Source organism: Rissa tridactyla, chromosome 9 (assembly GCF_028500815.1).
Source record: "Rissa tridactyla isolate bRisTri1 chromosome 9, bRisTri1.patW.cur.20221130, whole genome shotgun sequence".
Taxonomy (NCBI): Eukaryota; Metazoa; Chordata; class Aves; order Charadriiformes; family Laridae; genus Rissa; species Rissa tridactyla.
Window position 1 is genome coordinate 37985430 of NC_071474.1, and position 15631 is coordinate 38001060.

At 39.0% G+C, this 15631-nt stretch overlaps 1 protein-coding gene across 1 annotated transcript in view; it reads left to right on the top strand.

Annotated features, from left to right (window-relative positions):
• THOC2 (THO complex subunit 2) overlaps window positions 1–15631 on the top strand; it is a 57890-nt gene that overhangs the window by 41352 nt on the left and 907 nt on the right. Inside the window, exons 32-38 of the mRNA XM_054213480.1 lie at window positions 766–824; window positions 2352–2387; window positions 6635–6772; window positions 7104–7173; window positions 7248–7405; window positions 8059–8135; window positions 8243–8290. Of these exons, the coding sequence (XP_054069455.1) occupies window positions 766–824; window positions 2352–2387; window positions 6635–6772; window positions 7104–7173; window positions 7248–7405; window positions 8059–8135; window positions 8243–8270 (566 nt within the window). The 3' untranslated portion in view covers window positions 8271–8290. The remainder of the gene's footprint in view (window positions 1–765; window positions 825–2351; window positions 2388–6634; window positions 6773–7103; window positions 7174–7247; window positions 7406–8058; window positions 8136–8242; window positions 8291–15631) is intronic.

Here is a 15631-nt window from a genome sequence, read left to right on the forward strand (position 1 = left end):
GCATTTTGGCATTGGCTTTTACATACAGTTAGCGCCTAAAGTACCTAGTCAGGATATCTTCAGAAGGCGAACTGTGCGTGTGTGAACTTTATGTGTCTTCAGTGAGTGTTTTGTTTTCAAAAAAACCTAACATTTTTTAGTACAAATCTAAATGGTCTTCTATTAAAATGTATTTGTGTAACTGTGGCCTAGCAAGTTGTGCAAAAATTTTAACACAAAAACGTCAAGAGTGTACTCAGAGTTTCATCATAACCTTTCAATTGAAAGAAGACAGGGGATGTAGGAGATGTAGGCCTTTGTCCTTAAGAAGGACACAGTAAGCTTAATTAGTTCCTCCTTATATTAAGAGTTAACACATCCTTAATGTTGATATTTTAAGTTCTTATAATCTGAGGCTGCTGTTGTTTTTACTTGCACTGCTTAAGGTAAACCAAGTAAAGGGGGGTTGTAATGCTTTTCATTGGGTTCACCTTTTCAGGGTCTTCATAGCAACTCTGAAATTCAGATACAGGCTTACAAAAAAATGGAATTTTTAAATTAGCATAATTTTGCAGCAGTTTGTTCACATTACACGTTTCCTGCAAACTTTCATAAAGAGGGTCAAGGCATGCTGGTAACTCTAGATAGATTAAGAAAAGCAAAGTTTACTTAGTGGTAAAACTTGAATTCTATCTTGAATTATTTAGGTAATTCAGAAAGCCATATTATTAGATTATTCTCTTTTAAATGTGTTTTAATAATGCTATTGTTCTTTTCTTTCCTCAGAACAAAAACGCCGCAAAGTTGATACACACTCTTCTCCATCACATTCCTCAACAGTAAAGGTTAGTATAGCCTGAGGAAGGCAGCACCCATGTTAGGCTCACAAGTTTGGGATGCCAATGTTCGACTTCCTTCAAGTTTTGTGCCAAGTATTCCCTGGAACCACTGGAGGTTTTAAGTTGCATTAGAAAATGCATTCCTTTTCTTTATTGGCGGACTGTCTTTTTTTTCTGTAAAAAATATTTTTAATTAACCAAAATAATGCTTCAAGGACCTAGCACAAATTTTGTAAATAGTGTTTGGAAATTGCAAGAGAATTTTTACACAGAAGTGCCTCATTGTTTTAAGCAGTCAGTTTTTTTGGAGTGCAATGGTAGCTACAAGCAAATGAGTCTTTGCAGCAGAGTGGAGCATATTTTTCTGCACTTCTATTGAAGAATCTATAGCACTGAAGATTCCTGGATGATACGGGATGTACGATACCTCTGAATTCATCAGGCTTCTTGATGAGCATCATACCGATATGTGCCTTCTAAGGAGGAGTCTTGAAAGGAGTTCCATTTTAAAGTCTCCTGGGTGATCAGTTCTCCTGTAGTTGTGTATATTCAGTGCGCATGCAGCTTCTGTTGTACCTTCCCTTCGAGGTTTGTTTATTTCCAATGGGTTCCCACCATGTTGAGCCCTGCGTTACGATAAAACCAGATGTGGCAACCAAGCCTACTACCCAGCAAAGAGAAACCCCAAGCATTCAAGCGCAGCACAAAACCATGGGCGTAGCCTACTTGAAGACTCAGGGTAGCCATTCCTTGCTCCATATTTATTTTATTTCTAAACCATCTATGTTCATGGAATCTTTGAGTTTGCAGTACGTTGAACATTTAAAACTGTAAGTTACCAATACTTCATGAAGAGCACTGTGATGGATTATGTGGGCCTTTAAACTTCACCGTCTTACCAACTTTAGAACAAGCTTTTCTTTTTTCTTTTTTTTTTTTTTTCAAAGAGTACATCTTTTTCTATGTAAGATTTACTTGAAAGATTTAGGCTAATTTTGGAAAACTCAAATAGCTGTTACTAGTTTTGAGGAAGCAGGTGACAGTGATAATTACTCAAAATGACAAAGTTTTTCTTGCCTTTTTTTGTAAATGGCAATGTAAAGTCATTCTAGTGTGACTTCTACCACATTTAACTGAAAGTGGAGAAGATACACGTTTAAAAACATCTTAAACCTGTTTCACCTGTGGTTCAGCTGTATTTAGAGTTAAGACTTTTTTGTCTTTATAATTTGTCTTGGCAGGAGAGTGTTTTTTTTCCACTGTTTTATGAAGAATTAGATATAAGCATATTTTGTAATTTACTTAATAATTGGGTCTAGAGAATAGATATGACTGTCTCTTTTTTTTTTCTCCTTCTTTCTTTTTAAAAAATATTTCAGTTCCTAGCTTTATTCAGTGTACAGTATTAACTTAAGATTTATTTCAGAAGGAGTAGCGGTTTTTTGTTTCAAGGGTACAGCCATGCTTCCCAAAGTTCCTCTGGTTTCTGAAAACTATTCCAGCTTACGTGTCATCTCCGTTCATTTTCTACAGGACAGCCTCAACGAACTCAAGGACTCTTCAGCAAAGGTTTGAATCTTTTAGACACCACCAAAGTTTACTTTCATGTTTTGTTGCAGAAAGAACTTTTGGTCTTGTGGCAAACCCCATCAGAAGATTCAAATTCCATGCCTGTAAATGCTAGTGTAGCAACAGGGATTTTTTTCAGTCTCCTATATAGAACCTCTGTACAGGAGAAGAGGGATAGTTACTTGGAAGCAACATAATGAATTTACCATTCTGTCAGTATTTTTAAGGGATTTTATGGGTCAGTATCTTTTCTGGTGCTCTCTGAAACTTGTAAATTTATAGAAATGTCCCTATGATTAAGCCATTTATTTGACTGAAGAAGTAATAGAATAGGTAAAATAGTTATTAGAATAGTTAGTTCATTTTGATACCAATTAAAAAACAGTAGTTATTGAAAACGAAAAATGTTTGAGGCGTATCTCTGGAAATAACAGTACTCTTTCCCCTTACTACTAATTGTATTTATGTTTTTGTGCTATAGTACTATATTTCTAAGAATCACAGACAACCTTCTAAATGATCATTTTTGTGTGTTTGCTTCCTGTAAATGCACTTCAGATTTAGTATCTTATGAGAATGTATGCTAAAGAATACTTTCAAGAGTTCATAGAATATCAGGTTGGGCCCTCAAAGATCAACTGGTCCATCCTTTCTTGGCAAAAGCATGGTCTAAACAAGGTGACCCAGCTCCCTGCCCAGCTGAATCTTAAAAGTGTCCAGTGTTGGGGAATCTGCCACTTCCCTGGGGAGATTATTCCAATGGCTGATTGTTCTCATTATGAAAAATTTTCCTCTTGTGTCCAATCGGAATCTCCCCAGGAGTAACTTGTGCCCATTACCCCTAGTCTTTTCCATGTGACTCCTTGTAAAAACGGAGTCTCCATCTTCTTTGTAGCCACCCTTTAAATGGTGGTGAGGTTGCCCCTAAGCCTTCTGTTCTCAAGGCTGAACAGACCCAGTTCTCTCAGCCTTTCCTCCTATGGCAGGCTTCCCAGGCCTTTGATCATCTTCGTTGCCCTTCTCTGGACCCTCTCCAGCCTGTCCACATCTATTTTGTGTAGCAGGGACCAAAACAGTATTCCATGTGTGGCCTGACAGGTGCTGAGTGGAGTGGCATATGAGTTGGAAGGCACTTTGAAATATTGTATTTTAGACAGATTCTGCAACCACTCTGTTGCTTTTTTTAAACTCAGCCACTTGCATAGTAACAGTCACAAATACTGTGAACTTGCTAGTATATTAGGGTATGTGGCTAATAGGAAATGGATCAAATCTTCTGAAGTTGCTATTAAGATTTTTGATTACACAGTGTGTAACTAAAAAGCACAAATGATTAGCACTTGGGAAATGCTGACCATTTGGACTTTCTGGATAATTTGTGGATTTACCTAGAATTAATTATATTCACTTAATTTGAAAATGCATAATGGATTATCACTTATTCTATATTTACACTGCTGTTTTACTTTTATCTCTCTTTCTATAAACAAAGTGTTCAGGACACTTTTTATATGTTTTAATTCAAAATAGCTCTGACTTTATAATGGACACTTGCTGATTTGTGTTTTTTAAATGAATCTTGTCAGTACCAACCATATCTGCTTACAGGGAGAGTGTATATATGAAGCATCCTTTGATTCTTACAGGTGATGAAATTATAGTGCCTACAGATTAAATCCATATACTTTCAAAAAAGGCTTTATAAATCATTGTTGTGATATCTTGTATATTTAAGGTTTTTGAAAATAGAAAACCAGAATATTTGTCTTGAGCTCCCATCTGTCTGAAGCGTGGTATATAGTAGTCTAATAATCACAGTTTTCCCTCTCTTACTGTATCAGTCAAGGTTCAGCTGGTTAATTGAAACTACCCTCAAGTTTTCATTAGTTAAGCTAAATTTTTCTGTAAAACTATTTTACTTTTTAACACATTGATGTGGTAATCAAGGAGACAGTGGAGCTATCTGTAATTAGCTTAATAAAAACAGCTTTATTTTTCTAGTCAATTTGAACAGTTAAATTTTAGAATTAACTAATGTGTTTGTATAGACTTAGCTGGAGTGGATTGCAGTTGTGTGACTCTTCCATGGGTTTACTGTTTAAGTGCTCAGGGGATGGGGGGTGTCCAACCCTTTCCTTCCTCTTCTAAATGCTGTTTTCTATTCTTTCTCACTTAATGAATTAATTTTCATTTTTCGGTGCCATTCTGACAGTCTTAAGGCACTCTTGACAATGCTCCCTATACATGGTGTAAGACAAGTTAAATACTCTTCTTTACTGCCATGTACTTGTTTGGGGAAAGGATAAGATACTCAGATGCCCAAAAGATTTGTGAGTTCAGCTTCCACCGAAAGTTAGAAGTGTAGTGCTGTTACATACTTACAGGCTTTCTTTATTCCTGACTTTGCCTAATTTCTGGGGCCAGACCATTGAAATGTTGGTTTACGTTGCAGGTCATAAAATAAATGGTGCCGGACTTGAGTTAGGTTTGTGTTCCTTCTTGCTTTGGCCTTTGCCCAAGTTACGCAACATACAACAGTGCCCAAAATTTGATGTGGTTTCAGTTAGCAGCATTTCAAGAAGCAAGTTGATAAAGCCTGATGAGCTAAATCCAGCCTTTTCTTCTAAAGTGGGTGTGAGAGGGATGCAGTTTTCTAAAACTCTGCATTGGGATGGTAGAAGAGCAGTGGAATCTGTCATGAACAATCATGTAACTTCAGAAATATAGTAGGAGAAAGCAGAGCTACCCACACGTTTGCTTTCTCACATAGACAGATGAATGGGGCTACGGACAAAAACCCGTATTTGCAAGTCACTGTTAAAAGTTGAGAGCGAAAAACGGAGGAAGGATAAATTTAATTGTGGAATGGCATTATAGGAAATAGAACAAGAAAAGAAGAATGAGGGAAAACAGCAGAATGAAAATTTTCTAGTGAAAGGAGAACTGAAGGTTCAGTCCCTGGCATAGGAGGATAATAAAATTCCAGTTAAGTAATAAAAGGAAAAGAGACCTAACGTCGTCAGTGTGACTTTTAACACAGGACCATAACATCAAGTTTTGGTGAATTAAACATTTACCAGAACTGGGTAAGGACAAGTTTAATTTAATTAAAAGAACAAAACAAATATTTCAAGTAATTTTGGTTCAAGTGATTTCTAGATTGTTCTAAACTATCTTACACATACCTCTTTCTTTGGTGTCCTTTTAAGTAAGACATCTCTCTAAAAAGAAATACAGAGAACACTTTAATTAGAAGATACTATTTTTTTTTTTCCCCAAATAAAATGGATAGCTTATGGAACTGGGGAAAGATTAAAGTATACTAATTTAAATCTGTGTGTTGCTGTAACTTAAGTGTATAAAATACCAAAGCAAGCTGTTTTTAATTCAAAATGTGCTGCTCTTGCTATTTTATGAAAAATATTTCTTATAAATTTCTAGCTATATAATTGTATTTAAAAAAACAGAACTAGTTACTGTAATGCATTGGTATTTATATAATACATGTGCTACCTTATATATACACACAGTAGCATTTAAACTTTGTCAGGTGTTGTACTTGACGTTACTGTGACTTATTTTCTATCTTCCCCTGTGACCCCAGTTTATATTAAAAATATTCAGCTTTGTGAAACTAGTATGTTTTACAGAGCTTATCAAAATGGCTTAGAAGAGAGAGTGGAATAACAATCTAGAACACATTACAGAGCAAACCCAGTTCTTTTCTATGTTCGGCTGCATTTATCATTGGAAGTTTAGGCTTAAGGTGGAGTTTTGTGTTACTTCAGATGAAAAAACACAGACAAAGTATGGGCTTAAATACTTTATTGATTACGATTATTCTTTAAATATTAATTAGAACCTGTTTAAGAGCTGATTCCAGTCATTCATTCCAGGCAAGACGGCAAGCGTTAAGTCAGTCCAGGAATCTGCATATCCTGTTTCAATAGTACTGCTGTCTGACTTGCTTTGATGTATCAAACAATACTGGTGAACAATGTTGTATGTATTTAGTGTGTTTCAGTTAAGAGAAAGTGTTCTTGAATTTCCAGTGTTGAGAAAACAAAGCTATAGGTTAAATTATAGATAACAAGTTTTGAAAGTATCTTCAATCGCTTTTTTTGCCAGTAAAGTATTAATGTTTAATTTTGCTCTTTGAGCTAGATCTGTTATGTTAGAGTAAGACTTTTTATTCACACATCTAGGAATACATATTAATATTTGGTGATATTGCCTTAATTTAACAGCACTACATTAACCACACTACTCCAACACTGTCCAAGAGTAAGGAGAGAGAAGTGGACAAGAAAGATTTGGACAAGTCAAGGGAAAGATCCAGAGAGAGAGAGAAGAAAGATGAAAAGGACAGGAAAGATCGAAAAAGGGTTGGTGATGTTTTTATGAACTAGTTTAGAAAGTTGGTATGTTCTTGGAAAGCTTTCTGTTCGAAGTCCTTGCAGTAATAATTGGTTGTACAGCCCATACAAGCAGAAGTGTTTTTCTTTTGTTCTGTTACTTTTTCAAAGGTCGGTTCACAATAATGTATTCAAAACATTTTCCCTTCAAAACCGATCTCAAGAAACTTTACATAAGATGTAATAACTCAGTTATATTTTAAGTATTCAAAAATTAGTTCTCCAAAAGAACATATAAGAGGTGCTACTTTAGGAGTATGTTTTAATCTGCTAACATCTGCATAATTGTATTTGGTGCCAGGATCATTCAAACAGTGACCGAGAGGTACCGCAGGATTCAACTAAACGACGCAAAGAGGAAAATGGGACAAGTACGTATTTCACTTTGTGTGTGTATATTAGGCTTTTACTTGTTGTGAGTTACAACTTTCTGTTGTGTTTTTAGCTGGTTCTTCAAAACATAGTAAGAGTGAAAGTCCTTCTGATTCCCCTCGCTTAAATGAAAAGGAGAAGGAGAAGAACAAATCAAAGTCTTCAGGAAAAGAGAAAGGTGATTCAATTAAAGCAGAAAAGATGGAGAAGAGCTCCTCTGGTAGCAAAAAGGTAAAATAAGCTATTCTCATTTTGTTGGGTTTTTTTTTTTTTGATGGTGGTGTTGGCAGAACAAGCTGATTCTATTCCCCTAAATTTTATTGCTGCTTTTATGGCCTAAATTAAAAAGATACACTGTGAATGTGTAGGAAAATGTTTCTGGAAATTCTGGTATCTTGAGGCTTTAAATATTTCAGCAGTCACTCTTGGCAGGATAAATTGGAGGAGTAGTTCATTTTAGCAATAGCCAGGAAAATTCATAACTTATACTTTAGGTTTTGAATAATCTAGAATATTTGCAGACTGGTTTACTGAGCAAATATGTGAAAGCAGGGTTAATTTACATACAAACTAGTCTGCTTGTATTCAGATTTTTGAGTGCATGTGTTAGTACAGCTTTTTTTTTTTGTGAAAACAGGCAAGTATGTTTTAGTCATATTTGTAAAACGCCAAACAATTGTTGTAACTTTTTAGTGATAGTGGTTATCATAGAACTGTAAGACAAAGTTACAATAATCTCAGAAATCATAGGAGCTGATTACTGTCATTCTGACCAATTATTTTTTTAGCTGTGGCCAGTTATAATTGTAAATATGTATAATGCTATTAATCAGACTGTACAATGTACACTGCAAAAAAATATTTCCATATGTATATTTTTAAAGGAATCAAGACATGATAAAGAAAAAACAGAAAAGAAAGAAAAACGAGACAGTACTGGAGGGAAAGAAGAAAAGAAGCAATATCCTTTTACACATTAACATTTCGGAAAAAAAAAACAAACCAGAAAATAAGCTTCCTTTTGTTTTATGTAATAAAATATATTTTTTTCCTTGACGTTGAATCTACTCATAAATCTTCAGACAAGCACAGATAATGAAGATTGTGCCAGTCAAGGTAAAATTTTTTATGATTGACTCTGACTTGGTATCCCCTGTGGCTCCTTTTGGCTGCTAAAGGATATGCAAACAAAACAGCCTGAGTGTGAAAGGGCTGAAATTACCCAGGGTGGGGTGTTCAGTTTTTTGGTTGTTTTGTGGGGATTTTGTTGGGATGGTTGTTTTATTTTGTTTGGTTTTGGGTTTGTTTTTTTTTAATTCCATCCCAGGGGAAAAAAAAAAAACAAAACACTTTTCCTATCATCAGCATAGAGATTGGATAGATACTCAACTTTTTCTTGGCCAAAAAACCAAGAAAGGGTGGGGGTTGGTGTAGTTATGTTTGTCACTTTTTCCAAGAAGGGTTGCCATACAAAACCCAAAAGTGAATCCATGTGATCCTGAGAGTCATGAGTCTTGATAATCTACCAGTTAATTAAGAATATCTTGCCTAATATCTTGGAGACTCAAATTTTGTATCCTCCTCTTGTTTTACATTTAACAAAAGCACTAGCTTTTAAACCAAATTGCTATGTAGTGTAGTAAGTCAGTTCATTATCTCTGCTTAATCTTTTTATCTGATCAGATTTGAGGTGGAAGAAGCAAAAGGAAGACTTTCATATGGAGACATTTACTATTTGCAGAAAGAAACTTCGGAGTATTTTGAATAACCCTTACTCAGACTGCAGCTTTTAGAAAAATATATTTTTCTTTGAAGCAGACAGTGTTCTGAAGTTTTTATTTTTTCAGACCTGTGCAAATATGTGAAGGCTTAAATTTAGTTTTAGGGGTATGAGGGTGGGTTTTTTCCTCCGCTTTGCATCTAGCCATTTTAAGAGTCTCACTTTCAGTTATTCAGGAAGGAAAGTTGCCCCAGTGAACTTAAAGTAACTTCACCTGACCTACCCAACTTGAGTCACACGCCACTACCAATGTTTCCACGTAAAGCAATGGACAATTTTACATTTTAAAAAGCGTGTATAAGTTGGGTAAACATGAAAATAACTGAAAGTATTCAACAAATATTAAAGAATATGGCGTCTCTCTCTGTTAACAAATCGTCCAAATGCTTTATGATTCTTATGTTTTTCTGTTTAGAATTCATTAATTGTTTTTGTGAAAACTTTGTAGCTTCTGTGAGCATTCAAAGTGAACACAAGCAGAAATGAAGTAGAAACAAGTTTTTATTCAGTTTGAGGTTTGAGATTACTTGCTTTCATAGTAGTACTACTCTGTCTACTGAACAACATGTAAGGTGCCGCGATTGAGAGACGGAGACCTAGTCGGGTGCAAGCTAGATCTAACTTTATTGTTCAATAGTTGTTTTTTATACCTTTAAGTTACTCAACATAAGTCAGCGTGTAAAAGGCTCATTGGTTACACAGATAATAGCTTCATACATATTGCTAAAGCTGAGCTCCTAATTGGTTATACGTTGCAAGGCTATCTGGCTCTTACACATCCTGTTGCTGAGCTTATCTTGTGACGGTAAACAGTCTTAGTCCGCTAAAAGTTTCTTTTCAAAACACTCCCTTCTTCAAATCTTCTGTAGCTCGCGGTACGCGAGCTCCAGCACGTCCTTGTCGATCAGCTGGCTAGTACAAGGGGTTCTTTCAAAGGTGATCAAATCATTCCCGTCACTTCCCCCCTCTTGTTGCACAACAAGGATTCGTGTCATAGAGTCAGTGATTAACTTCCGCAAGCATTGCAATAAACAGGGCAAAAAGAGCAACAGAAGAAGAAAAACAGCCGAGGCATATACGAGCGTTTTCACTAAACTTCGTAACCATCCTGAGAGGCCCCATCCTCCAAAAACTTTATCTAACCAATCCCAACTATCGTCTTGTCGGAGTTTAGAGACTCCATCTTTAAGCTGTCGAATGCTGGCATGAATCGATTCCGAGTGGTCGGAGAGATTCATACAACACATACCGTCAAAGTCTTCACAGCCATGGCCTTGCGCCAAAAGCAAAAAATCAATAGCAGCTCTATTTTGCAATGTAGCGTGGCGCACACTATCAACATCTAATAAAAGGCCTGATAGCGCTCCACTAGTAGCATTAGTCTGTTTGGCAAGCCAACAACCAAGTTTATCTAAGACTGATAAGGCTTTGCTAGCAGCAACGCCTGGTAAGAGTAAAGAGGCGGCAAAGCGGTGACTAAAAGACCAAAAATCTGTGTTATCATCACAGTCAGGGGCATATGCATGAATGCTGCGCTTTACCCTATGAGAAAGACGGTGTTGTAAAATCATGGATGTATTAGGAGTCAGGACAGTAAGGCGTCCGAGGCTACAGGGACCTCCTTTTATGTGAGAAGGGACAGCGGACCATGCTCTGTCTCCGCAAATAAAAAATATCCCTGATGGTAGGAGAACGGGAGCATTGGTAGACCGAGACAAATTTGTTGCCGTGTAATTGCACCAAGCAGTAGCATTTTTAAAAACGGGATGGGAAGGAGAGACATCCCATGCTCTAGATTGATTTTTTTCTGTGTAGTTAAATTTAACACAAAAATCCATTTTTACTGATCCGAGGAGCTCAATCTCTTGTGGTTCTAGGTCACCGATTGGGAAGTAGGGAAAATACCCGTCCCAACTGTCTACGATCTCTCTAGAATTGTTGTAGACGGTTTTAATAGCCGGATTGCTTGGTTGTGGCCACTCATCTAGCGGCAAACCCACAAGGCACGTAGAAAAGGGGTTGTTAGGGGAGGCAGTAGCAAGACACAAAGTGTCTTGTCCGGTCAAATTTGCCAATGTAACCCACACATTTACTTTGGGAAGAGGAGGGGGGAAAGGGAAAGGACTGCCCCAAAGGGGTAAGGGTCCTATACCTATTGTTATCAAAACCAGACACCCAATCATGGTCCCAAGTTCTTTCACAGTAACAAGAGTCAAAGTCTAATCCTGTTCCGGCGCTCTGAGACCCTCATGAGTCGGCAGTGTTGTATCAGTCGTTCGGGGTCCCAGAGGGTTCAGGAGTCTGTTGATCAAAGAGATGACCGGAGTCGAGATGATCGGAGTCGTCACTCGATGATTGTGGTAGGGATTCACGGAAGGGTCGTACGTTCTTTGCTGGTATCCACCTGGGGCCTTTTTCTGAGAGGGTATGCCTAAGGTAGCAAAGGCACGCAACAAATGTTTGCGGACGTCACGCGCCTTCTCTCCTGTGTGGCAAGAGGCAAACAAGGCGCCGGAAAAGGTGTCAATAGAGGAATGGACACATTTCAAATTACCAAACTCTGGATAATGTGTAACGTCTGTTTGCCACAGCTGTAAACTTTGCAGTCCTCTGGGATTAACTCCGCCCGCTATCGACGGGAAAGAATGTCTTTGGCAGTCAGGGCATACAGCAATAATATTAGACGCTTGTTGGGATGTGAGTCCAAACTGCCGTTTGAGACCTCCAGCATTCGTGTAGGAGGTTGCCAAGTCCAATCCGGCGCTACCGGCTGTTGCTGGACGAAGACTTGAGGCGCTGCTGCCCCCCCCTGGGGGTTTTGAGGTATCGGCTGCGGCATTTGTGTCTGCACGCGTCGCTGCCCCGCGCTCCGTGAGCGGTTTCCCTGGATCAATTGACCCTGCAAATCATACTTAGAGCGGCACTGATTAGCATAATGACGCCCTTTCTTACACCTAGGACAGATTCCCGGAGCTCGAGGTCTCGCATTGGTATTCGCGGTCAAACAATTCTTTTTTAAGTGACCAGGCTTACCACACCCGTAGCATACACCCGGAGTCATCGGGCCGCGCATAGCTGCAAAGGCGGCTGCCATTGCTTCATACTTGTGCTCCGTAGTGCCAATTCTGTTACAGGCTTCCACCATTTCGACTAAGGTAGGGTTTTGGTTAGGAAGAGATTTCAAAAGCTTTTTACAATCTGCGTTAGCATTTTCTACTGCCAATTTCAACAACAAGATTTCACGAGCTTCTGTGTTATCTATCTGACGCTCTAAGGCTTGTTTCAGTCTATCGATAAACTGCATATAGGGCTCTCGTGGTTCCTGTGTAATAGAAGTAAAGGCTTTTTGCGGCTTTTGGGAGTCTGGGACTTTTCCTAAAGCCTTTCTTGCTTCCTCTCGAACTGCCTCGAGAGCTTCTCGTGGGATATCTCGCGCCTGGGCGATCGGACTCGCCCAGCGTCCTGTGCCCGTAAGATGTTCTATAGTCAGAGCAGTAAGACCTTCATTGGCATGACCTACATAGGTCAGGAGGAGAGCTTGGAGTCCCCCCCTCCAATGTGACTCCCATAACGAGTACTGAGTAGGAGTTAATAACAGCTGCGCAAGAGATTTTAAGTCATGAGGAGTCATCACGTAAGTGTCGAATACAGAAGATAGTAGGCTCGCAAAATATGGAGAAGAGAGCCCATGCTCTGTAATAGTGCGGCGCAGTTCTTTTATTACCGGGAAGGATAGAGCTTCCCATTGTGCTCCACCCCCCCGACCTTGATAAATCACAGGGGCGACTATTGTCCGGGCTATGTCTAAGTCTCCTTCCTTTAAAGCTTGTCGTTTAATGTTAGCCCATACATCATGAGGGTCTGGGGGGTAAAGCTGTGGCTCTTTGTCAGGGTCCACAGGACCAGGGTCAAAGGGATCTTCCTCCGGGGGGCGCCCAGCCAAACCCACCGTAAGGAGCCCTTTAGCAGAGTCGACATCAGGCGGGTTATTTTGATTGTCGGCGTCTTTACTACCCTGGCGTTCTTGTGCTTTTAAGGTTTCAAAAATGGTTCGCCGCCAAGGAAGCATACGTAGTGCTTCAGCATTCCCGGTCGTTGCCGCGTCCCATAGTTTTACCCCCACGTCATCCCAGAGTTCCCGTGTAAAAATACTAGATGCAGTTACAGTGGGAATTTTTACCTGCACCCATTTAAGCATTGCTTTGAGGTCATGCCCGGAAATATTTTTCCCATGCTTTTTAAGAAGACCTTTCATAAGTTCATATACGTCTCTTTCCGGGGAAGACGCTTGATTCCCCATGTTTCCCACAGCTCACCTCTCTACTCCGGAGGGATTTCAGGCCGGCCGGCTCCTGCTTCCTTTCAGCAGCTCATTCAACGTTCTGTGGGACTCGCAGCAAGCCGCTCAGCTAGGCGGTTCATAAACCCATCACGTCGGGGTCACCAATTTGCCGCGATTGAGAGACGGAGACCTAGTCGGGTGCAAGCTAGATCTAACTTTATTGTTCAATAGTTGTTTTTTATACCTTTAAGTTACTCAACATAAGTCAGCGTGTAAAAGGCTCATTGGTTACACAGATAATAGCTTCATACATATTGCTAAAGCTGAGCTCCTAATTGGTTATACGTTGCAAGGCTATCTGGCTCTTACACATCCTGTTGCTGAGCTTATCTTGTGACGGTAAACAGTCTTAGTCCGCTAAAAGTTTCTTTTCAAAACACTCCCTTCTTCAAATCTTCTGTAGCTCGCGGTACGCGAGCTCCAGCACGTCCTTGTCGATCAGCTGGCTAGTACAAGGGGTTCTTTCAAAGGTGATCAAATCATTCCCGTCATAAGGCAGGCAGTTTTCCTTTTTATCAGACAAACTGATAGTGTTAGAGAAGGGGAGGACAACATTTTTAAATGCACAAGTCCTTTGTTTCAGATTTTGAAGAAGGATTGATGAGGCTGAAAATTTGTCTTGTTTTCAGGATTGTCTTGTCTGGTCTAGAAAGTGATGCTACCTTTCACCGACATGATTTGTTGTGAATTCCATTTAAAGACACGGGAGGGTGTGTTGGGGAAATCTTTTTGCTGTGAGGGTGGTCAAAAACTCTTTAACAGTTTGCCCAGAGGTGACAGAGCTATTCAAAGCCTAACTTGGCGGGTCACAGCCCTGAGCAACCTGCTGTAGTTAACTGCTTTTTGAGCAAGGGGGTTGGACTGACAGTCTTCAGAGGTTCCTTCCAACCACATTATTTTTGAAATTCAGTTATGTGGGTAACACATTTGAGAATACTTACGGTGGTATATGGCAAAACTTACTGGAGAGATTTATTGGTTGTGGACTCTCAAATTAACATTGCTCCTTATAGTGGCTGTACTTGCTTTAGGTGTCAGAGAAAGCATGATATAGTCCCAGGATCTTCTGTTTGCCACTGAATCAACAGAAACCAAATCTGAAAGATGTAAATGCTTTGCTTTTGTGAATTCTTTTCCAAGAGGCCTAAGGATTATAGGATGGCTTATATAACACTTACAGAGGAGTGTTTTGATGAGGATCCAACAAAACAAACCCCAGGGTCTGAGATCTGAAGTCTTCTGATCATCCGGAAAGGTCTTCTGAAATAAGTCTCCACACATGGCTTGTGGCCTCAAAGAGCAAAGAGGGGGATTATTGGAAAAAGGGTCTCAAGAGTTTCATTTGGTGACGTTGCTCGTTCAGCCACTGAAGCTGAGGGCAAACATGTGGAGTGGGTTTTGGGTAACAAAGCTGGTGCTGACACTGTGTGCTCTTTGGAGGGTGTTGGTAGAAAAAAGGATAGGAGTTCAGGTTATTGCGTCTTAGTACTATTTCTCTTTGGTTTATTGCCTTGAAATAATAGAGGATGCTTCTGTGAATAGCGTCCAAACTGAAAATGAATGAGCACTCTTTGGAAAGAATTTAATGGAATTTTTTTGACTCTTTGTCCTTCATAGCCAGTATTGTCTGATTACTGTGGATGGATCCTAGTTTTTTTTCCTTGTTTCTTTAAATATTACTTTTGAGGGGAAAAAAAAAAAAGGCAATCTTGGCAGATGAAGTTTGCTGCTGAGGACTCACAGCTTCTTTAATAATAAAATCTGAAGTTTTATCTTGAGCAGCAATTCAATATAAAGTGAGGATTGTCATCAATTAAAAAAGCACAACTGTGTTTTTATGACTACATCATGATTTAAGCAACAAGTGCTTAGGTAAATGTCAGTTGCACAGTTAAGTTCACATCCAGCTATGTAATAGGCTAAACTGGAGCATCTGGCCTAGGATACTGACAACACCCCATCGTTTGCATAGTGAACTATGTAAAAATGCTGTTTATAGCAACACAGTTGTGGAATCTAATCCTGTGCTCCTGTTTGTTACATCTCTTGTAACATTCTTCCTAATGTACAGTGTCTAATGGCATTTATTTCTTGCCTAATTTAGAGATGGTAACACTTTGAAGGGGTTGTTTTTACCTTCACAAGTGACTACTTGTTTCTTATTTGTATCTTCAAATTAGTGTTTCACTGCTTACAATGCAGTGCGCGCATTAATATACCTCATGCTGTGGATTAAACTACAGTTAGGGAATGAATGACTGATGAAAATAGTTTTATTCCCCCTCGTTCTTTGAATTGTGAATGGAATAAAATGCTAAGTTGTGAGATCAGTATT